Source organism: Nannospalax galili, unplaced genomic scaffold (assembly GCF_000622305.1).
Source record: "Nannospalax galili isolate Female #2095 unplaced genomic scaffold, S.galili_v1.0 scaffold9, whole genome shotgun sequence".
Classification (NCBI taxonomy): Eukaryota; Metazoa; Chordata; class Mammalia; order Rodentia; family Spalacidae; genus Nannospalax; species Nannospalax galili.
The window spans coordinates 7,313,263-7,338,505 of NW_008360332.1; the positions used below are offsets into that span (position 1 = coordinate 7,313,263).

A 25,243-nucleotide genomic window follows, 5' to 3' on the forward strand; every position below is an offset into this window, starting at 1 on the left:
TATTTTAATCAAGTTTGCATCATGAGGTAACTGTTTGGAGTTGACACATTTCTTTGATTATGTTACTTACTCTTTGTCCCTTAGGGCCTGGACTCCCAGGTGCACCTCTTGCCCCCACATGACCCTATATGTTGCAATATAGAATTCATAGAAATGTTATCAGAAGAGAAGTTATAGCCTTTCTTATAATTTTCCTTATTAATTTAAAAAATAAAATTCATTACCCAATGCCATGCCTCCCTCCCCAATATTCTTTTGAGATATTCTACTCTTTTTTATTTGTTTTTGTTTTTTTGAGACAGGGTCTCCTAATAGCCCCAATTGGCCTGAAGCTCATTATGTAGACCAGGCTGGCCTTGATCTCACAGAGATCCCCTTGCTTCTATTTCCCAAGTGCTTGGATAAAAGGTGTGTGCCACCACTCCCTGCCTGAAATACTGTACTCTTTTGACAAATGTCATTTCTGGGTGTTTATGCCCTAAATAAAGAATGGGAAGATTTTAATAATCTTGAATAAGTAATGTTCAGGGAGACACTTATGAGAAATGAGGGAAGGAGCTAACACTTAGCTAATCAGACCAGTCTAATCTGCCTGGTTCATCAAAGAAGTAACTATTATTGCAAAAATTTCATCGCCATTATTCAAGATATTTATTATAACCCCATCATATAATATGTGTACTTTTTTGATCGATGAAAAATATCATAAGCTATCCCAAACTAGTATGTCAAAAACAGCTTACAAAGGTAATCAAGTTGCTATTTTTAAGTTAAATATTATGATATAGTCTTCCATAAAGACTCAATTAGAAAATAGCACAAAGCTATGGGTAAAAATCCAAATCTTTAAAGGACAGTTTGACAATATGGCCATTTAGCAAAACAACAAGTTCCCACTGGAACTTATGATCTCCCCAGCTTTTGACAAGGTTTACAGTACCAGACATGAAATCCCTTCTGTGGATCAGCTCTTAAATCCAGTCAGAAAGCAGTTGGTTAACCCTGTAACCATCACGTCACTTTTACGCCAGTGAGCCTTTTGTCTCATAACATGCAGGGTTCAGCACTGAATTAGACCAAGATGTCTTTTCTCCCACAGCAGCCTGCATAGCACCTTCCAGCACTATGAAAGCTAGCCAACAGGGAATGTTTCCTGACAAGTTTGAGGTTGATTTCTCTACATACTGCAGCCAAAATGTGTGGTGTCTTCAACAATAGGGACTTACCTACGGTAAGTTATGGTAGGCAACCAAGATCAATGGCAATAGCCTGTGCCTCTGGGACCTCCCTGACCAATATCTCACAGACAGGTATCCAGTGCCTGATACTGAAATTTTCATTTAATAACCCATGTCTTCTGTTATATACTTAGGAACTTTAGGTTGATAAAAATGTACTGGACTTTAGGGGGTCTCATGTTTGTTTTTTTGTTGGCATGGGTGAAGAGATTGACAACCATGCTCTGGATTAATCTTCATTTTAGAAGCCTACAGCATGTGTATAAATGTAGTAGAAAGTCAGGCTTATTTTTTTTTTTTACAACGGATGCATCATAAAGCATAGTATAAACCATTTCTAGAAAGACAAATTCTGTTCAGGCACAATAGAGGCTGACTTTTTTCAGATTCACATTCACAATAACAAATTTTGACAATATTTTAGGGAGGATATTTCATTATTTTTCTGTAAAAAAATGGAATATACTCAAAGCTTGTTTTCCCTACCAAACACTTCCATTTTTTGAGAATATTTACAAATATTAAGAAAAATATACTGTGACTTATGCTTGTGTTTTGTTAACCCATTTGATCTCAACTATATTTGATTACTGATCATATTCTCTTTCAAGTGTCATTCTAAAAAAAGAGTAAATAATTTTCAGTTTAGTCTAAATAACTGAAATTGGTTACTAAAAAGGGGTAAGGAAATTCAAGACATCAAGAAAAATTCCAGAATGTTCATATAGTTTGGGAAAGCAGTAGTGGCCACTCCCTTACATGTGGCTTATGTTATGTGAGATAACAAAGGGAGGTCACATAAAAAAATCAATGGATTTAAATTAAAATAGATATTCTAGAAGAGATTATAAGGTAGATATTATACTTACAGGCAATCCCAGTTGACCTATGGGTCCTGGAACTCCAGGAAGACCTGGATAGCCCTGTGATTTAAGTGAAATATGAAGATATGGAATCTATTATTCATTCAAGAAAAACTAGTAAATCACAAATAGTGCTGAAAATAATGTGATAAGATCCCCCTCTCCTATCCTAGATATACAAAGCCACAGGATATGTTTTATAATAAGACCATAAAAATTAAAATATATATCCATTTATTAGGTCTTTGCCTAGAATAGAAAGTCTCTAGGTGGCATCACATACTAGAATCTATTGAGAAGACACCTTCATTTCCTCTAGGTTGTTATTTTATGTATGGGCTGTGCAGAATGTAAGCAACAATCTTCCCAGAGAATTCAGAGAATCCCATAATTAAGGAATGTGAATTTGCATGAACACACCAGCCCATCAGATTTTAGAAAAACATACATATTGTGACACTAACACTAATTCTGATGCCTTATGTGTCAAAAACTATGTCATGACCACAAACTGATGGAGGAATGGTTTGATGACGTGTCACATAGACTATGAATTATAGAACAAGTTGAATTTTAATTGAATTTTCTTTTAAATCCATCATGGGTAATTTTATATTTTATAGTCATTTAATTCTTCAAAAACTATAGACTAATTTCACTAAGCCATTTCACTTATATTCTTTTTCATAAACTTGGTGCCACATAGTATCATTCTGGGAGATAAAACAATTAAAAAGAAAAAAATTAATGCAAATTTATTATAAAATAGCCTTTTTCACCTAAATTCCAGTCAAAGCAATCTGCTTCTGAATGACCTTAACTTTATTATTGTGACTTGGGAAATAGATTTTTTTAAAAACATTGAGCTCTTACCATGACACCCTTTTCCCCCTGGGGACCCAGTGGTCCAGGACTTCCACGCTCTCCCTTTTAAAATGACAAAGAAAGAGAGCCACCGTGAGTCATGTCATCAGTGATGGAGCTGAGGCTAAAAGGGAATCTTCCTGGTTTATACCTTCTGTGCATAGCCCATCTTCCTTTTAATGCTTTACATTTACAATACAGTAATTTTACAAAGTTTGCATTTTTAACTGCACAGTTCCAAGTCTAATGTAATAAAATTCTCTTATGATATCTGCAAGGGAGCATGTTAAAAGCCTTATTAAAATAAAGAAGATAGAAATTGTGGATAAATAGGATTTTATATGAAGCATGTGCCTTGCTAAAGTTTTAGAAACAGGAATGCTTACAACTTTATGAGAATACAAAGCATAAAAATCATGACAGAATGAAACACTAAAAAATTAACATATCTCTCAAACTATTGAAAAATATTTCCATAGTCTGTAAACCACAGAGAAGTGCTACAGAAATGATTCTAGAAGATGATGATAATCAATTCTACCACAGTAAGTTAAGGTTAAATAGATTCAAATTAAAATTTCCCAGCTTGTCAAAATCTTACTGCTTAAAATTTAACTCATGGATGACTAACTAAATCAGAATTTAAAATGGTAAATATATATCAATTTTTAATTGAATCAGTATGTATTGCCACATTATTAACAAAAATAAATACACATATATTAAACAGTTATGTTATATGAGTTGGGAGATCTATTAAAAACATTAATTTAGATTGTTACTTCAAGTAACTGTAGATTTGATATTAACTGAGGTGAAACAATTAGAGGAAAGGTGAATTTTAAACAGGTAGAGGTTATTCTAACTCTAGTAGGTGAAGAAATTAGGAAGGATTAGAGGAGTGCGGGGAGGACCTCCTAGGAGATGGGGAAATTCAACTGAACCCAAAGTTTGTCTATGAAGAGAAGCAAGGGAAGATGAAATCCTCGATGAGGTCAGCAGCAAGACAGCAGAGGAACAAAACAGTAATAATGGGGCAGGGGACAGAGAACAGTGAAATGGCAGCTTATCGTCTCATTCAAACTTCCTCCCCACGGGGGCCATTATCACACAGTAGAATTACATAATATCTTCTAGTCCTGCATCTGCACTGTCCATTTCATATTTAACTTGAGATTACATCTTTATAGCCAGAGGGGTACTCTACTTTTTAAAAATTAGAAACAAACATGCAGCTTAGCCATATTTCAACATATTTAAGAGACTCGATGGGTAATATGTTAACGTTGTGAATGAATTCTCTTTTACGCATGCATATTAATTGTAAAAAGTAAAAGCTTTCATCATATTTCCAAAACGCATGTAGCATACCTGAATCATACGTATGCCCTTTGCTATCATTTCCTGTGTCTTCTCTCCCACTTTTTCCTTTCACGTCCTTAAAAGTCTCCCATTTGCTTTTACCAAATTCCACATATGAGAGAAAACATGATTTTTTTCCTCTTTTATTAATTTTCATTGAATTTGTTGTCTTATATATTTTGATCAGAGTTAGACTCCTTCACATATCTGCACGCTCTTTCTCAACCCCACCAAATTTCTGTGCATGTGCACACACACGCACACACACATTTATATATGGCCTATAGAGTCAGGTTTGTGTCCCCAAATGCCCCTCAGTGTGGGTTCATCCACTGGAGCCGGATCAACCTATCAAGAGTCTCACCTTTAAATGAAACTAAATCTCCCCTTCCCAGTAGTCATTCATTGCCAATAGCCCCTCAGGTAGGGTTGGGGTTTCTTGCCCACTTCCCCATATCTATGCTGGGATTTTGTCTGACTTGACCCTATGTGGGACTTGGTCATGTTGTCAGCATTGCTCTGAGTTCATACAAGTAACTGACCAGCTGGAAACCTTTTGCTTGTGGTCATCCATCTCTTCTGGCTCTTACAATCTTTCTACCCCCTCTTCCACTATGATCCCTGGGCTTTGAGAGGTGGAAGTTTGATTTAAGTGTTCTGTTCGGGGATAAGCAGTCTGAAGTCTCTTATTCTTTACACACTGGCCACTTGTGGTTCTCTTTGTGAATCACCATCTGCTGCATGAGGAATCTTCTCTGCTGAGAGTTGAGAGATGCATTAAACCTCATTTCTACTGTCTGGCTTTCACAGAAGGTGCTATACAAACTACCTGAAGAGACCCTTACCCAGCTGTCAATCCTGCAAATTACAACTGGCCAGGAGGATATACCCACAAGTACAGTAGAGGCACGAATATTATAGGAGTAACTAGCTACTTTCTAATCGGATTTAAGGCTGCTTCATAGGATGGAGCCCATACCTAACACAGTTATCAAGACTAGGAGCCTGAGGCTAGACAGCCCACAGGCCATGGGAAAAAGCCCAATACAACTATTCTGCTAAATGGATGTAATATCAAACTGATTTCTAGTTATAGCCATAGATTAATGCATCTCTCAACTCTTTTTTTTTTTTTGGTCTTTTTGAGACAAGGTCTCCCTGTAGCCCCAGCTGGCCTGGAACTCACTATGTAGACCAGGCTGGCCTTGAACTCTCAGAGATCTGCCTGCCTCTGCCTCCCGAGTGCCGGGATTAAAGGCGTGTGCTACCACACCCGGCCTATCTCTCAACTCTTAGAAGATATTTTTCCCTTTTAATTCTGTCTTATTTCCCTTAACATGATGATCTTCATTTGAGTGCAAATGATATAATTTTATTCCTTTTTATGGCTAAACAAAACTTCACTGTGTAACACTTTCTTTATTCATGAATCTGTTGATGGGTTCCCAGATCAATTCAATAACTTGGGTATTGTAAATATAAACAGAGGTATGCAGGAATCCCAACAGTAAGCTGATTTTTATTCTTGGAGAATATAGCTGGATGTGGTATAGGTGGCAGTTTTTAATTCTGTGAGGAACTCCATATTGATTTCCTAGTAGTTGGGCTACTTTACATTAAGGATCGTCCCCCTGTTCCTTCGCCAATATTTGTTGCTTTTTGTTATCTTGATATTCATTCTGACTGGGTGATACGGAACTCAGTGTAGTTTTGATTAGTATTTTTCTCATGGCTATAGATGCTGAATTTTTTTTATTTTGTTAGACATTTGTACTCTTTCATTTGAAGTATTCAGTTCACATGCCCATTGAATTATTTGCTGTTTCATCTTTAATTTTTTGAATTATTTAGATATTCTGGATATTAATCCCTCACTAGATGAGTAGCTGGAAAAACATTTCTCCTATTGTGTCAACTGTCTCTTCACTCTGGCAATTGCTGTGCAGAAGCTTATTAACTTCGTGCAATTTCATTTGTCTGTTTTGCTACAATTCTTGAGCCATTGAAAGCTTCTTCAGAAAGTCATCGCCTATACCTAGATCCTGAAGCATTTCCCTCAATTTCCTGGGATAGTTTCAGGTTTTAAGCTAAGGTTTTGTCCTACTTTGAGTTGATATTTGAACTATAGTCTCAGTCCTCCATGTATGGACATCCAGCTTTCCCAACATCATTTGCTGGAGGCTATTTTTTTCCCAGTGTATGTTTTTGGCACCTTTTTCATGAATCACATGGCTATAGCTGTGTACTCTTATTTCTGGATGTCTTATTCCACAGCTTTATGTGTCTGTTTTTTGATGATACCTTGCTGTTTTGTTAGTTTGACTCCGTAATATAGTTAGAAATCAGGTATTACACCTCCTGCACTGCTCTTTTTGCTCAGGATTGCTTTGGCTACTTGGGGTCCTTGTATTTTTCAAATGGATTTTAGAATTGTTTTTCTATATCTACAAAGAATTTTGTGGAGATTGCACTGATTAGTATAATACTCTTGGTAACATGGTTATTTTAGGAATGTTAGTTCTACCAATCCATGAACATAGGAGATCTTTCCATTTTCCAGTGTCTTTTATTTCTTCAGCGTTTCATAGTCTCACTTCATTCATCTCTTTGGTTAGGTTTACTTCAACGGTTTTGCTGTTGTGTTGTTATTGCGAATGACATTGTTTTCCTGATTTCTCCCTCAGTATGTTCTACAGCTCTTAGATGAAATATTCTGTAGACATCCAGCAATTTCATTTGATCTATGCTGTGGTTTATCTCTGAAGTTTCTTTGTTAATTTTTCTTTGGCCGACCTAACTATTGAGGATAGTGAGACATTGAAACATCTCACTTTACATCCAGAGTGCTGATTTTATGAAATAGTATACACCAACATCTGGCTTCACATATTTATAATTATTATATCTTTTTAATGGATTGTTCCATTTATTCTTATACAGTGATCCTTTTTATCTCTTCTGACTAACTTTGGCTTGAAGTCTACTTTGTCAGATATGCACATGGTTACTTCAGCTTACTTTGGGTCCCTTCGTTTCCTGTATTATTTTCTGTCCTTTTATTCAGTCTGTCTTTGGCAGTGAGGCAACTTTCTTGTAAACAATAGAGACAAGTTGGCTCTTACTGTTTTAGTCCAAGCAGCACATTTGCGTCTTTTAGTTAAGACTGCATCCAAGGTTATTATTGAGACTTATAGGCTAATTCCTAGTAATTTTCATGCTATTTTTTCCTTGGTTGATTTGAATAGCCATCATTATTTTTTCTCTCTCTTTCATTCATCATAGAGAACTGCTGATTTACTGACTGACTTGAACACGGTTCATTCTTTCCCAGTTCTTATCTGTTCATCTGTTCCTGTGAGAGTTACTATTTCACAAGTTTTTGTGATTGTGACCGTCTTTTTTCCTCATCTATCTGTAGAAGCCTTTAAGCATCTTCTGAAATGATGGCTTAGTGGTAATGAATTTCTAGAATTTTATCCTAGGAGGTCTTTATTTCTCCAAAAGTTTTAGAAGACAACTTTGCTGGATAGCGTAATCTTAGTTGGTGATTTTTACTCTCAGGGCTTGAATGATATTCCTCCAGGACATGTTTGATGTTAGGGTTTCTGCTGAGAGGTCTGATGTTAGTCCCATAAGTTTGCCTTTTTAAATAACTTGGGCTTTCTCTTGCTTTTTAGCATGATGGAATTCTACTTAACACTTTTGTTTGTTCTGCATTTTTGACACTTTAACTGTAATGTGACAGAAAAATCTTTTTCCGGACATGTCTATTTGGAGTTCTAAATGCCCATATCTTTCTCTATATTTGGGATTTTTTTTGGTACAACTTCAGCCAATAGATTTTCTGTGTTTTTAATTTGTAGCTCAGCTCTTTCGCTACTTTAACAATTCTTAGTTTCGATCTCATGATCATGTCCCAGAACTCTCTAAAGGCATGGTCATGACTCTTTTATCTTTATTGATATTTGAATGTAATAGTTCCTTAATCATGTCTTCAACCTTTCTTCTGCTTACTCTAATTATTGGTGATCCTTTCCATAGCATTGATTATTTCAATCTGACTTATGGTGCTTATCATTTACAAGATTTCCACATATCTCTGTGTGTTTTTTTTTTCCCTGGAATCTCTATCTTTGCTTCTCATCCTATTGCCAAATTTCCTGTCTAAATCTTGAATTGACTTTCTTACTTCATTTGTCTGTTTATTTGAATCCTCTTTGAGGCCACTGGTCATTGTTTTAAAGTAAACTTTTGAATTATTTATCTAGCACTTCAACCATCTCATTATTTTTTGGAGTCAGTTATTGAAGAGTTATGAACTTTTGATGAGTCACATTATCTTTCTTTTTCAATTTTCTTGTGTTTCTATGTCAACACTTTGGCATCTGTTGGGGTATCTCTTTATATGAACATCTTCTCGGTGGGTCATTTTACATTGAGGTTTCAGTTCTACTTCTCAGAAGAGAGGAAGCAGACCATAGTAACAATAATGCAAAAACAAGCCACATATTTAAATGTAATTAAAAAAATCGGAAATATCAACTACACTCCCCATAAGGAGAGAAAAGAAAGGAACTAAGAATCCTACAGAATAAACTAAGAATTTAAAAATCATTAAAGTTGAAAGTATTAATTAGCAATAAAATGAAGGTAGGCAGGGAAGGGAAAAATAGAGATGCAACACTGGAAAGAGTGGAAGATGTAGGGGTTGAAGGTATAATAGTGAGGGAAAACACAGTAACAGAAGTGAAGGATAGAGCTAAACGATCATAAAGAAGAAAAGTCAAACAATACCTCCTCCTTGCAGAGGAGACAGGCTGGAGATGCTCTGTTTTTATCTAGACTTCTCATCCTGCAGTTCACTTCATAGAGGACAGGAGGGTACTGAGTAGCTTTCTTTCTGATGTTCAGGCAGTTAGACCAGAAAAGGCTATTTATATGTGGAGCTCTACTTGCTTATTTTAGTAGGGTTTACAGGGTATGTGACCACTGCTAGGCTGAATTACTACCATCAGTCTCAGTGTACAGGCTCATCAATGCAGGAAAGGAAGAATCTCCCTCATGCTACTGCTGTCTGTGAGCCTGTGGGCCACTAGCTGGGTGGCCCCTAAGTCAGAGAGAGGTACTCAGTGTGGAAGATATCTAAGCAGATGCTGTGTTTCCTCATCTTCCTATCCCCCCACCAGGTTGATGAGTGCCTTCTAATCAACATGAAATGCCATGAAAGTAAAATTTAGCCTGGAATTCTTAGCATAAAACAGAATAATGGAGGAAATTACCTTTTCACCAACACTTCCTGTTATTCCAACTTCTCCAGGTAAACCAACAGGTCCCTTGAGAAAAAAATATAACAAAAAATATGTACATATTAAATCACTATTGTAGCCTTCTCGTCTTAAATCACCTATAAATATAAATATCATTTACATTTAATTCATACTAAATTTTATTTGGGAGCAAAATTCTTTGTGGTACAGACACAAAGTCTATGATTTCACATCGGAGTTAACTTATTCAGTCAATCAACAGATAAATAAATGAAAGCCTAATGCGTGATGGGCACTATGTTGGGAAACAGAGTTTGAAATTCAAATGTAGTCTCTACTCTTATGAATTAATAATTAACTGGATATTACTGAAAATTCCTGCAGCTTTCATACCTGCTTGATGTGAATATATTAGCATAATAAATCACTTTAGCAACTACCATCTTTGAAAGTGCCCTAACACACCCATTTAGTCATGTATTCATTTCAGTTGTGTGACAAGTATTTGATGTCTGTCCTGCACTGTACTGGTTGCTGAGACAAGACAGATCCAGGCCCTGTCTTGATGAATCAAAATTTCTTGTAACACATAAGGAAAACTATTAAAAATTCAGACATAAATTATGATGTGACCTGATAAAGGAAATAGTTGTGATGTTGATATAGAGAATGAAAGAGAAGACATTTCAGCAAGCAAGGTCAGGGAAGGCCTGAAGCCAGACAGTGAATCTGTAGCCTGAAAAAGGAGCGGTCAACCAGCCAAGTGAAGAGGGGGAGAAGGGTATTGTAGGACAGGATACGGCCCAAGTAAGGAATGCATTTGTGTCGGACAAAATGAAAGACAGCCGTTAGCACACTGCTGGGAACAAACGTGATCCAGGATCTGTATCTATGATTGTCTTCATGCTGCATTATCTATTATTCCTTCTTAAGCAGCACCGAGAGCAAAAGAACAGTATAAATGAACTCTGTAATGGAACATAGTCCCTTTCCTCTCTTCAATTACTAGCAACAGGCAGTTTTCTACATTTACTTAAAGACACATGGAATATTTTCAATAGTTGCCAGGTAGATATCCTGTTTAGATGAATATCTTTCTCTGTTGTTTTTTTAGACAGGTTCTACCTGTAGCCCCTGACCTAGAACTTGCTTTGTAGACCAGGCTGGCCTTACTCTCACAGAGATCTGCCTGTCTTTGCTTCCTGAATGCTGGGATTAAAGGCCTGTGCCACCATGCCTAGTCAGGGCTTAAGACAAAGTGCTGAACCCTGAAAAACTGACTGACTATGTAGACTCTAACTGAAGTTAATGTATGGCATGAGTCCATCCATACAGGTCTACAGTCTTAGCTGTATCAGTATCTATCTGGTTGGTTATCAAATGATACTGAATACAATAACATGCATTGAGCATTTCCTGAGAGCATGATTTCATCCTCACAACCACTATATTTGGTAGTATTATCAGGATTCTCCTTTGACAGATAAGGTAGATGGGTAAACTATCTTATTTTTTTTAAATTTATTTGTATTTTTAGTGTATGAATGCTTTGTCTGCATGTATACAAGTGCACCTGTATGTATGGTGCCTGTGGAGGCAGAAGAGGGTGTTAGATCCCCTGGAACTGCAGTTAAAGTTGGTTGATTGCTGCCATGTGGGTGCTGGGAACTGAACCTGGGTCCTCTACAAGAGCAGCAAGTTCTCTTAACTACTGAGCCATATCTCCATCCCCAAGTAAAGCAGCTTGCTGAAACACAGGAGTTTAAATAGATGGGCAAACTTAGGTGCCTACTAAGTACTTAAAATGTAACCATTCAAATTGTATATACTGTAGGAGACTATGAAATTTAGAAGATGTGCTATAGAAATGCAAAATTATCTAATTAAATGCTGTGTTTATTACATATTTAAAGGATAATGCTTTAGATCTATCAGTTAAAATGAATTATTAGGGTCAATTTCACCTCTAGATTTGTTTAGTGTAGAAACTAGGAAGTTTAATTATATATTATGCAACACGCAGTTTTGACTTGTATTCTATTTCTTGGTTATCTGTACTTTCAAGCACTATGTTATATTATTGCTAATATCCAACTGGAAGTGATTAAATAGTTAAAGCCTGTGGTTCATGTGTTACAAGGATGTGAACACTTTCATTCTGAGGCAGTTATGATGAATGATCACAGTCACTTATCCTACTATGTTTGCTACCCAGAAGCAGCTAATTCGATAGATGATAAAACGGCCTGCAGAAGACAGCCTCCATAATATGAAAGCCATTTCCTTATAAAAATCAACCTATATCTCTATCGCTATCCTACTGGCTATGCTTCTCTGATGAGCCCTATTTATACAATCATATCTGAAGAAGAACAGGGAAACAGAGCAATCTGTTTGGGATAACACATGAGATAGTAGAATCTAAATATAGACTAATTTTAGTCTAAAAGCAAACCAACCAAAAATCCTGCTCCTAACACAAGGTTCACGCGATTGAATGGAACAGGCCTAGGCTGTAGTTGGATGTGGTTTGTTACACATTTGTCAGAAGCTGGATTTTAGGAGGCAATTTTCGGAGGAGGTATACACCTTTAAGTGTGTGGGCATGGGGCTCATAAGAGGTCATTCGGTCATCTGGGACATACTTAGCTTATTTCTAAAGTTTTTATTCTATTCCCTTGATCATTTTTCTCTTTACGAATTTCTCCCAGTTTTCTTCAAATGCTTTTATAGTTGACTTTGGCTATTCTTGGTAAGATAAGTAAGCTGAGCAAGGATAGCTCAGTCCTCACAAATCTGAAATACACAGCCTTTAAATCTATTTGCTCCTTAAGTGTGTATTACTATTTAATCTGAAACTACCCATACATTTGGCAATGCTAGATGAATTAGATGAATCCATTTCAATTTGAAGCCTACCAAGTTTCATTCAATTTAAAATATCATCTATGAACCAATAGCTTTCTATTTCTAAAAAGAAAAACAAATCTGCCAAGTAAATCTAATCATAATGATTTTAAGATATATTCCATTTTCAAATGTTAATATGTGAAAATATGGTACAGGAAAGTGTGTTCTTCGAAATACTCCCTGTTCCTTTCTGCAGAAGTATTATGCATGCCTATGCTATTGATGTTAGCTCTTCCATGGAACTTGCAGTGCCCTACAGCATGGGGGGAAATAATCCTGCATTCTACCAAGATTAGGCTTCTCTATGTAATTTATTTAGAACAAAATGAAAAGGTGAGGAAATGACATTTGCCACCCTTATTTTTCAAAGACCATGAAGCCATGTTCCAAAGAGACACTTCTGGAATCTGGGTCTCAGAATGCAGATGGTGTGCAACAGACCACGGGCAGCTCACAGGCAACAGAAAGTAAGAAAGAAACCTTAGCTACTGCAAGCCACTGATATTTTGATGTTGTGTTATATTGCAGCTTTATGTAGCCTATTATTACTGATGCATTGTGCATTTTCAAATTGATATGATGCCTGCATACATGAGAAACTGCTGGTTTTCTTCACTACAGGCCCCAAGTTATAGTGGAACCACTTGCATTAAGAACTGCTCTTACAGAGGACCTGGGTTCAATTCCCAGCACTCACATGGCGGCTGTGATCCATCCTTAACTCCAGTTCCAGAGGAATCCAAAGCCCTCTTCTGACCTTTGCGAAATTGCATGGCATGGGTGCACTCACTTACATGCAGGCAATATACTCATACACATAAAATAAAAATAATAAATATTAAAAAAAGAATCCTGACTTTATCACCTTAGTAATACCAGTGATAATAACTTCCATCATGTTAAGACAAACGCAAATTTTGCATTTATTTTGATCCTGCTGTTAATGTTTCCCTAATAATACAATAAATTAAATATGCATTGACATGAAATTGAAACTATAATCTAACTCAGTTGGTTTATTTAAGTTTCAGTCTCATAGAAATTATTAAACAAACTAAAATATTAAGAAGTGCATTGAGCCAAATTCCAGTTTAAACTGCAAGTCAACTTTTTTAATAAATGCAAAATCTGCTGAGGAAGATAGAGCTAAACATGTTTATTTAGGTCTCATGTTAGGAGTCACAGAGTATACAAGAAATTCCAATGGACTCTCATATGAACATTTGAAAATTGCCCTGTTCTGACTTTTTTTTCTAGTTTCCTGTCTAGAACTTGTAATGCTAATTACTCTTGCCTTCACTTCTCCTTCACATCTATTCACCAGTCAAGGACTTTCTTTTCCCCTTAGAAATAAGAGTTATGCAATTTGGGAGTCTTTTGGATAGACCCACCAAAGGGGTGCTCCATTTGCTTCACCCTGCATCCCTGTTCAACATGCAAAAAGCCAGAGTGGTCTGCATCCTGATTCCTTGCCTGCAGTCGGGTAATCCCTTGAGAGGATGGTGTGATAAGAGTAGGAGGTAGGAATTGGCTAGGCAGTTAGGGTGAAAAGACTCCAAAGAAAAGTAGCCAGCTTCTTGGCTAAAAGTCAACATGTCCTTGGGCCTCTTAGCAATATACTCCATTCCTAAGGCCAAAAATGTTGAAAGTATTTGGGAGCTTGTATCTAATCCTTAAAAGATTTTAGGGTTACATCTTCAGTGGGGGGAATGTTAGAGTACCCAAAAGCCCCATAAAAATAAATAAATGAAAGAAGAAAAAAAAGAAAAAGAAAAAAGTGATGTGGAGATATGGGAAGTGTTGGAAGGGAGGGAGTGGGCACGGATTTGATCAAAACACCTTATACGCATGTATGAAATTCTCAATAAAGTTTTATAAAAGTTTAAAAAAATAAATATACTATGAAGTTCCTAATCCAGTAAAACAATGAAAATGCTTATATTTTATAAGCTAAATGAAGAAAAGCTAAAAAAAACTTTCTATATGGGGAAATTATGTCTGGAAGAAAACATTTGATAGGCCAAGAAAACAGTATCTGAGGTAGAGGTAAAGATTTACAGGGTGCAGTGGGACAAGCATATTCTAAAGAGAGACAGTGATTGGAGCAGAAATTGGGAGGTAGCAAATGGCAAAATGTTTGGTAAATGTAAAATTGTTTTCTTATTATCTGAAATATAGGCCTTGATAAGGCCACAGACTGGATTAGAATGTTGAGAGTTTGAGTCTGAAGTGAACAACCTGTGTTTGTGGTGTTTGTAGGAGAATGAGTGTTTGGAAAGGAATTACTGTTGGTTCTGTGTAAAAGAGGGGCATAATCATATCAGCACTGAGTGGATAGTTACGTGACATTACAGTACATAATGTGTAGAAAAGAGAAAGAACTGAAACAGGGACAAAGAGGGGAAGGTACTATAATAGCCAAGATTAAGTTATGAAGACAATGACAATCATTAAAAGAAACAATAAACTCATGAGAAAAGCCAGTGTCAGAAAAGAGAAAGAATCCAGTGGGCAACTGTAGTTCGTCAGTGGAGGCCTGTGTAAAATGACCTCCTTGAGTCTCCCCTAAGATACTAATGTGTGACTCTCCATGGTAAAGTCAATGGCTGTATTATAAGAATGATATCGCCAACATAGCAATAATAAAATGATTACTCTCCACAATAATAATAAAATGAACAAGAGACTTCTTCTGTTGTTCTCATTTTGAAACAGAGTTTCCCTGTAGCCTCAGGTGGCTGGGGACTCACTAGGTAGACCAGGCTGGTCTCAATCTCACAGAGATCCTCCTGCCTCTGCCTCTTGAGTAGAGTGCTGGGATTAGAGGTGTGTGCCACCATGCCTGACTAAGAAGGGACTCTAAAATGAAGATTATTTGGAGGTGAAAAGAGAAAACAAAAGGAGCTGGGAATGTGTCAAGAAAGCTAAGGGGCAAAGCTTTCCTGGAGGACAACTCAGTATTAAGGAATAGGAGTGGGGCAGAGTGGGATTTGACAATTGCAAGGCTGTGGTGACCTCTAAGAACAGTTTCGGGAGCTTTTTTGTGTTTGGATATGTTTGCTAAAGGGTTAACAGCGTATACATGAAGAGAACATGGAAAGCAGCCACTACTACTGCTGGAGACCATGGTTTTCAAAAATTAATCTATTGAGAACATAATTTTTGCTCTGTCAGCGAAATAAAAGAAAGCTCATCCACAACAGAAAAGAACTCTTCTGAATAGAAGGCAATTATATTTAAATGTATTTTCCCTCTGTTTCACAGAAGGAATATTTTTTTTTAACAAGCTGATATTGAGGCCTAATCCATCATAGCTGGTTGAGAATCAACACAGTTGTTATAAAGAGATGATGGTGGGTTTAATCTTCCCCCAAGGGTGATCTCCCAGCTCCAGACACTCCAGCTCCCCAGCTCCAGACAGCTTCCCTGCACTGGAAATGCTTTGTAAGCTATAGAAGGCATGCTGGGAGGCATGTATTGGCCAACAATTCCCTATATGCCTCTCTTCCTTTTATTACAAGCACTTTTCAAAAAGAAAGACCATGGGGCCTTGACTTGTTTTCATAGTTATCCATGAAACAGGCACTCTAGACACAAATGAGAGCCAAGTGCAAAATGCATCTGAGAACCAGGAACACAAATATTTTCATTTTTTGAACACTCAAAGGCTTATTGTGTACATGTGGAAATAGTCACAATTTACTTAAACTGGTTACCAGTGGATGCTAAAATAGAAACACAAATGACTCCTGTTTCTGTTTCTTTCTGTTCATTCTTTTTCATCTCAAGAACAAATGTTGCAGGACAAACTGGATATCCACATGCAGAAGAATGAAACTTGATTCCTATCTTATCCTGCATAAAAATCAACTCCAAAAGGATTAAAGACCTTAATGTAAGACCTGGAACTTGGAAATTGTTAAAGGAAAAAGCAGGGAAAACTCTTCGAGTTAGAGGCACCGATAAAGACTCTGAATAGGATTCCAGTTGCTCAGGAGACAAGGCCAGCAACTGAGACCTGGGAACTCATGAAATTAAAATACTTCTGCAGAGCAAAGGAAACAGCTAATTAAAGACTTAACCTATAGAAGGGAAACAATCTAGCTAGACATCTCTAAGTCTTTTTTATTAATGTTTCAGCTCTCTGCTGCCTCACATTACATTATTCCCCCAAAGGAAACAGCTTAAAATAAAAACAGTTATTACATCACTGTTTCTGTGGATTAGGAACTCAGGAACGGCTATGGCTTCTATGGGAAGTTCTGGGTCAGGTCTCCAATATAGCTGCAGTCAAGATTTGGCTTGACTATGGCTAAATGAATCCATATCCAAGAAAGCTGTTGGAGGGAGACTTTGCTGCCTTGCCATGGAGGCCTCTCCTTAGGGACCAATGACATGACGGTTTGCTCCCAACATAAGTGATCCCAGGCAGAGAGTGAGCAAGAAAAAACTACAATGCCTCTTAAGACCTTGGCACAAACTGTCATTTCTGTCATCTTCCATTCATTGGAGTGTGTAAGTCCATCCTCCATCTGTTCTCTCTCTCTCCTCTCTCTCTCTCGCTCCCTCTCTCTCCCTCTCTCCTTCCTCCCTTTCTTTAATCCTTTCCTCCTCCCCTCCCTCACTCCTTCTCTTCCTTTTGTCCTCTCTTCCTTCCTTTCTTTCTTCTTTCCCTTTTCTGTGTGTGGTACATGAACGTGTGTGGGGATGTATGCCCATGCACAAACATATGGAGGCCAGAGGTCATGAGGTGTTTATGCCTGCGTTGGTATTGTGTAAGCAGACTCTAGTAGTTTAAAAACAGACAAGACTCAATTTTTTTCTGTTGTGTATTAATGGAATAAAGAGTGGTCACCTAAGTTATAAGTTCTCGGAATTACCAGCAATATATACTTTTTGGCAAATAATTTTCATCAAACTTTTTCTAGTACAGATTCCACATCTAACACACAATAAAGGACATGGCTAAGTTTTCAGCTAGAACATGTTATGTTTAAGAGCTAGACAATCGTGTAATAATTTAAAACATTTCACATTTTGCAAAATGGAATATGTAATCATCTATTTAAAGATTTTGCTAACTAAAGCCAAAAGTCAGAGAGCCAAAAGCCTGGTGTGTAATAAATCAACCTTTAGAATTGAGAAGAAATATTACTTTTCCACAAAAGTCAGTAAAAATTTTTAAATGCTCTACTTTTATTTTTCAAAGTAATCACACCCTATTTATTCACTGAAAGAGTAATATAAAATTAGAATATTTCCTAGTTGAAAACAAGTACTATAAAGCATTTCTGTAGATTATTCTACTTAAAAAATAATCTTAAAAATGATTGTACCTTAACTATTCACTTGGAATGCTTCTATATGAATTCAAATCTTTTTTTAATTTGAAAACAAATATAAGATAAAGAATTAGAGATTGCAAAGCTCCTGAAAATTACTTCAAAATACAGTTTTTTGCTTTTAAAAAAGTTACTTAAGTTACTTAAGTTTTAAAAAGTTACTATAAAATTACTTAAATGCAAAGCAAATTCCCTAGAATTCTGTTCTGTTTTATTTTTAGAAACTTATTATCAGTGTATCAGGGTTTTTTATTTTCCTTTCAAAGTTACACACACACACACACACACACACACACACACACACGTTTTCTTACCACAAAAAGTACCGCACTCAATTGAACGTGTGAAATTGCTGAGATTTAACCAGTTTTTATCTTTTAAGAATAGCAGTTTTACACAATTTAATCAAGTGTACACCTTTGATGACAGGAGAAACAAAGGTCAGTTGTACATGCAAAAAGTTTAGTTTCAAGTACTAGCCTCCCGGTTAGTACACACACACACGTTTTCTTACCACAAAAAGTACCACACTCAATTGAACGTGTGAAATTGCTGAGATTTAACCAGTTTTTATCTTTTAAGAATAGCAGTTTTACACAATTTAATCAAGTGTACACCTTTGATGACAGGAGAAACAAAGGTCAGTTGTACATGCAAAAAGTTTAGTTTCAAGTACTAGCCTCCCGGTTAGTATGTGTGTGTGCTCACAGCTACTGATTCTCTACAAGTTTTTAACCTCTACACTTTTGTCTAAGAAAATGATAGCATAAGCTTTGCTAATTTAGACAGGGAAGAGGCAGAGGAGAGGAAAATAGAAAGTTTATGTAATCTGAATAACAAAAAAGAATTCCTTTATTCTTTGTGTGTGTGTATATATGTGTAGTTATGGTTTGTGGGGTTGTGTGTGTGTGTGTGTGTGTGTGCACGCGCACGTGTGCGCATGCATGTGTGCATGTGCATACAGAGGCCAGAAGTCATGGTTGGTTCTTTCCCTTTATGACTCTTTATTTTATTTTTTGAGAGTGTCTCTTAATGAATTGTGTTCACCAGCTGGCTAGACTGGCCAGTAAGCTCTGGGTTCCACTTGTCTTCTGCCCACTAGGGTTACAGATATGTATTGTTGTACCTGGCTTTTTTAAACATGACTGCTGGAGATCCAAACACAGGTCCTTATGCTTGTGAGACAGGCACTTACTAACTGAGTCATCTCTTCAGCCTAAGAAGTCGTTATATAAATGTGGTGACTATGAAAAACCCATGGGACTTTCTGATAGGGATGTTCAGATGAATTTGTGGGCCTAGAGCTAATAAATTTGTGGATCATCAGGAAAAAGTGGTTAACTGAGAAATAGAAAGTAGAAGAGAGCATACATATTGGAAAAGAGGGAGACTTACAGAATTAATTATACATAGAAAGTAAACTGGTGGGTTATGTCTATTATTTTTGTTCATGATTTTCCTTCAGTCTTTTTCATTTGACGTACAAGTATGCCTGAAGTCTTTCTGATTATTTGTTAATATATCATCGTCTCTCAGTAACCAATCTTTGGATCATTTCATTCCTATTTTCAAATGAAACCTATAAGCTCTTAAGTTATCTCTTTGACAGTGTGACTTGGACCTAACCACATTAGCTCACTGTAGTTTGTGATATGTAGCCTGATTGATTATGAAACACATAGGACACTAGGAAAACACATCTGAGGGTGTATCCTTGAAGGCTTTTCTAGATCACAAAACACATATTCATTATTGGAACAATTCCTTCATGGATTCATAACATGGCAGCATTATAGGAGGCAGGACCTTGTTGGAAGAAGGTCACTGGGAAGATCTTGGGGGCCGTCTCTTGCTCTGGTCTACTACTATATTCCTCTTTCACTGCTTGCTGTCAAGAAAATCAAGAACAGCCTCTAGAACATGCCACTGTTGCCATGATGCTCTGACAAGATGCATGGGTTCAACATTTTAAAACTGTGAGCCGAAATAAAGAATTCTCTCTTTTAAATGTTTCTTTAAGGTATTTGGTTGTAGTGACACAAAAGCTTCACTAGTTCACATGCTACATATGTCACCAGTTAACCTCTTAAAGGACATGACTTAAAGTTTATTGATCTGGATGCTCTATAAAGTACCAAGGATACAGAAGTACCCAGAATACAGAAGATAAAAAACTTATTAGGAATTAATGAATGAACAAAGCAAATAAAGCAGAAATTGTAGGAACAGAGCTGAGCCACTCACACCCTTCTGTAAGAAATATCTCATTGCTCTTTTAACCAGAGCCTTCGAGGTTTAGACCTCAGCAGACAGACCTACATTCAGGCCTGGTCAAAGTACAAGCATAAAAGCCTGGCCATATTGGTCCAGTTTGTGACTATCCGGATGAGGCACATGTCACCCAGATCACCCCAAAGAATCAATTGGGAACTCATCTCTTGTAGTGGAGGGTGGAAGGCATAGGAATCTATGTAATAGCTCTTGATTTTAATAGGAATGGTGACCAAACTCCAGAGAAGGTCAAACTTCTAGCTGAGGTAAATTTGATCTGCTAAGGTCAGTAGAACCTTGGTTAGTGAAAATCTGGACACTAATGGAGGGAACATCTGGACAGAAATCCTCGAAGAGCTTGAACTATCAAACCTGAACTCGACTAGCTTATACAAGTGGCCAACCCTTTTCATTGTGTTAGCACTGCCCCTTAGCATGCCCTCTCCCTTATAAGAAAACACACACCTTGATTAGTGCTAACTAATTTACAATATATCCTGTCTAATATGTAGAATTAAGTCATACACACTATCATTAAGTAGTATGCCACCTAGGAATTTGGTGTGTCTGTCATACAAAGAACAAATCATATGCCAAAAAATACAAAGTCTACTAGCTACTATATACTGTTAGATGTTGGAAGTAGGTATACAGGCACTCCATCAACATCACATAAATAAAATAATTGGGTATGAAATAATTCTTAATTTGAGATCTGTATAAATTATTGTTTCTCACTGCTGTGACCAAATACCTGGCAAGAAACTATGAAGAAAACAAAGGATTTATTTTGGTTCATGGTTTGTGGGTACAGTTCCCCATGGAGGGGAAGGCATGACAGGGTCCTTAGAAGTAGGGTTGTGTGCCTGGGACTCTTGTCATCCTGGTGGACCTGGAAGTGGAGGAGGAAGAGGAGGAGAAGGAGAAGAACAAAGGAGAGGAGCGGGGACGGCTGGAGGAGAGAAGGACTAGCCTGGCTATAAGGTTTCCCCCCTTCACTTCTTTCAGCTAAGCCTTATCTCCTAATGGATGCACAGCCTCTCAAAATGACATGAAGCAGTTGAGAGCAGGTGTTCAAACACACAAGCCTCTGGGACACACTTTACATTCAGACCATAATAGGGGCACTTTCTCAAGGCAATTGGATTGAACTCCTTGGCAAGATATTGTATAAATTCCCACATTGAGCAATGCTATATTGTAACTTAGGCCATAGGAACTGGCTGATCTGACAGTACTAGATTCATCACCTCAATAGAAAGATTTTGGAATAAGGCCATGCCATATATGGTAGAGAATTAATTATGATTTGTAAAGCAAATTTGTTGTGCTGTTAGCATCTCACTAAGGGATCAGGTGACCACACGTTTGTATGTATCAATGATAGGCTGAGTAGCGTCAGACCCAGTTCAAGTGCTTCCACACAACCAGAGCTGGAACAAGAATAGAATATATACAGGCTAAAAAGAATCTGTGAGTCACCTTGCTTGTTGGTTAGACCTTTGAGAGAACTTTAAGACTGGGATGAAGAAGATTTGAGAAAGAAGCACACGGGTGGGCATACTGGTGTAAATGCAAAGTCTGAAGAACTTTACATCACATGGCAATATCTAGTAGAGCAGACCAAACATGGAAGACTATCTGGAGGAGACAGAATGACTTAGAAGTTGACATCAGCAAGCCTTGGTCATTAATCGCCTCCATGCTGAGGATACACGTATAAATGGAATTCACAAGGCTGAGAGAAGGAAGGAGTACATAGATCAGACATCCTTGTTCCTATTCAACAAGGATAATTTAAGTGCTGTTGCCTTTGGACATTCAAACTGCCAATAATAGAATGTGATATTGTACCTACAATATGGTACTGTTCTTTGAGGAACATACCAACCTCTAGAAAACAAATTCATTCTGGAAAAGTCAAAGATGTATTCTAATAGAATGATAGATACTTTGGGAATAGGTTGGCTTTCCTCCTCCCAGGCTTCAACAAGAGGCAGTATCCATATACTTAAGAACTATCTAATCTACCATGTAAGTTACACCAAGTACTATACCAGACCAGATTAGATATGACTCAGACATATGTCTGTGCCTAAGAGGTCTAATTATTATATCCATCACTCTAAAAATATCCAATCTAACAGAGCACTGGAATGGCTTTCTGAAGGTGCAACTTGAGTGCCAACTATGAAGGGATACTTCTGTGGTCCATCCTTCTGTAGGACGAAGTATAGTTATTGATTTGGATATTTGTATGATACTGTGCCTCAAATAGGAAAAATTGATGGGCCTTAGAAATGAGGCGAAGATTGAATTAATTCTACTTATTATCCTTCTCAATGTCACAGTAGAGGGCTCTGTGTTTTCTATCCACACAGAATGTGTGTTCTTCAGGGATGGAGCCCAGTCCACAAAAAAAGGATATGATTTTATCAGATGATACTCTACTATAAGTGACAGTCACTTCCTAAGCATTTTAAACTCCTTGGTCCAGGTATCAGTTGTCAAGGAAACAAGATTCACTATCATGATATAAGTAATTCACCCTGCTCCCAAGAAAGAATGAAAATATTAGTATCTTTTATAGTCCAAAAAGTATCAGCAATGTTAGAGATTGCAACTGGCACCACTGATTCCTCTTCTACATTTCCTTCTGGGAAAGAATTTTCCAGAATCCTTAAAAAGCATGCTCAGGGAAGATTTGAGAACCAGAACCAACTGGCACAAGGAGAAGATTGGTGAACCAAGACAAGGCACCCAGATCCTCCTTCAAGGAGGAACTTGTGGTTCAAGCTGCCAATAGCCTCGTAGTTTGCTCTAGCTCCAGAGAGGCTTCTTGAGAAAGGGCAGGCGTGACCCATAACAATGACAGTTGAGGTAGAGTATAGAGGCTCAGGTACTTAAGCCCTGTGGGGGGTTACTCAAAGGGCCAGAGAGAAACAGGCACTTCATATAGACCCAAGACTTAGTGGGACCTGTGTCTTCTCCCTCTATCCAGTTTTCTCCTCCCTCTTCTTTCTGCAACTACTGCTTCCCAATCAATTCCTGGTAGCAAATGCCATCTCACTTCATTTCTCTGCTCTAGCTCAGGCCTCCACGTCCTTTTCGTCAGGTCCAGCCTCCAGGCGCCTGCCTTGAGTCCTGCCATGACTTCCCTCACTGAATTGTTACCTAGAATTTTAAGATGCAATAAATCCTTTCCTCCCCAGTCTACTTTTGGTGGTGATGTTTATTGCAAGAACAGATGGCAAACTAGAACACAACTGAAGAAAAAAGAATTCTATGAAAATCCTATATTCATGAATACTTTATAAACATGTCATAAAATAAATTCATTATTTTATTGAGTCAACAAACATTTTTGAGACCATAATGCATGTCTATCTTACTCAAGAATGTGTATTGTTTATTCTATACTGTCAGATTTAGAATGCAGGCAGTCACTTCATTAATTTACAGGTTCTAGATCCTTTGGACAAGTCTATTTGGGAGTCATTGCCTCTCCGCTTCAGGCTCTTCTTGCCTTGTGGATACATAAGGTCTCCTACAAAATATAATTGGTCACTGACAGAGAATCCAAGCCGAAATGTCAGCTTCTAACATGTCCCTAACAGCTAGTCAACTCTTATTCTCTAGGATCAAATCTGCAGTCAGGAAATAAAAGTTCAGAACGAAGCTTTGCCCCAGGATGGTCTGGCAATGATCAGGAGACTATGCCTGGAATGTCTTGCGAGCAGATGCTTTCAGTCACACTCATGTTATGGGAAACCTGAGAACGGAAACGCAACTTGTGCTGCAGTAAATTTGCCTGGCAGTATGGCCCACAATAAGCCTATTGGTAATAAATCAAAGGAGCTAATGTGACTATCGATACAGAGCGATCACCTATCTTTGTTGAGCTTAGGCTATTTGTAAAAAAGAAAAAATGTAAGTTGGATAAGAAATAAAAGGAATTCTCCTGCAATGACACTTGTGTTGCAAAACACTTGCTTGTGAGGTCTTCCTGAGCCTCTAATAACTAGCAGGCCTGTTCGCACAGAAGAATATGTCCATAGCAAATGTTTTTCAAATATCAAGAGCTAAATTAGTTTTGTATGTCTTTTCATGAAATCCTTATATTATAGGAATGTGATTTATAAAGGGTTCTGTCTAAAAGACAAGATTTGAGTGAGAAAATTAGCTGTCTCATATTTCCTGTCATTCCCACTAACTGGCAAATTCTCTACTTAATAAAGGGGAAAATCACAGCATGAACTAGTGCGAGGACTTGAGTTCCAGTTTAACACTTTAATTTTGAAGTAAGTTATCAGATGAGATTTGATCATATCTTCTTATTCTAAAAAAAACACAGTATGGATGAAATCATCCCTTTTATACCTTCCAGATCTGAAATTCTATTATTTTAATCTTAAGAAAGAAGAATATCATGCAAATATTTTTAAAAAATCTTTTGGACATGGAAGATTGATATGCACATTTTAAAAAAAATGGAATTCAAAAATTTAATGGTGAGGATTTTTATTCAGGGTTCTGTATCCCCAGGATTATTCAGAGCCTATTTACTGATAATACCCACAGCAGACAGATTTTGTGGCCACTCAGATAATTTTAACCTTTTCTTTAAGTAGGTGAACATGCCTCCTAAACTTGCATGAGGTCGTTGCGAGTGGGCTCAGTGTTCTGTCCGCTTCCGTCACTTCTTTGTCTACCACTGTGCTTGGCACAGGGATCTCAGACAATATTTGTAGAAGAAATGCTCAGAATACCAGGATGTTAACTTCTTAACTAAAGTGTTAAAATTATGGGACTCTTCACCCTGCCCTTGCATGTACAGTTGTGATCTTTACTGTTTTCCCTAGGTTTCAGAGAACAAGGGAGAATAAGTGGAAACTGTGACAGGGGAAAGAAGTCCTCAAGAGACCTTTTCTCTCAGTGCAATGACAGGTCCATTTATTCTGGCCCTTTGCCACAGCACTTGATTTGACACCTATAACATCTTCAGAACTCAAAGATGGGATAATATACACATGGTCAGAATGGCACAAGGCTCCCATGATAAATGAGGATGTCACTTGACCTGAGAAAGTCATACTGGGCCTCATTAACTCATTTCTTTCTTGTAT

General features: G+C 37.3%; 1 protein-coding gene across 2 annotated transcripts in view; it reads right to left on the reverse strand.

The window, feature by feature from the left end:
• Nucleotides 1-25,243, reverse strand: part of Col24a1 (collagen type XXIV alpha 1 chain) — a 354,563-nt gene that overhangs the window by 153,458 nt on the left and 175,862 nt on the right. For both annotated transcript variants that reach the window (XM_029560281.1, XM_029560280.1), the window contains exons 25-28: nucleotides 9,607-9,660; nucleotides 2,975-3,028; nucleotides 2,108-2,161; nucleotides 71-124 (exon numbers count right to left, since the gene is read on the reverse strand). In XM_029560281.1, the coding sequence (XP_029416141.1) occupies nucleotides 71-124; nucleotides 2,108-2,161; nucleotides 2,975-3,028; nucleotides 9,607-9,660 (216 nt within the window). The remainder of the gene's footprint in view (nucleotides 1-70; nucleotides 125-2,107; nucleotides 2,162-2,974; nucleotides 3,029-9,606; nucleotides 9,661-25,243) is intronic.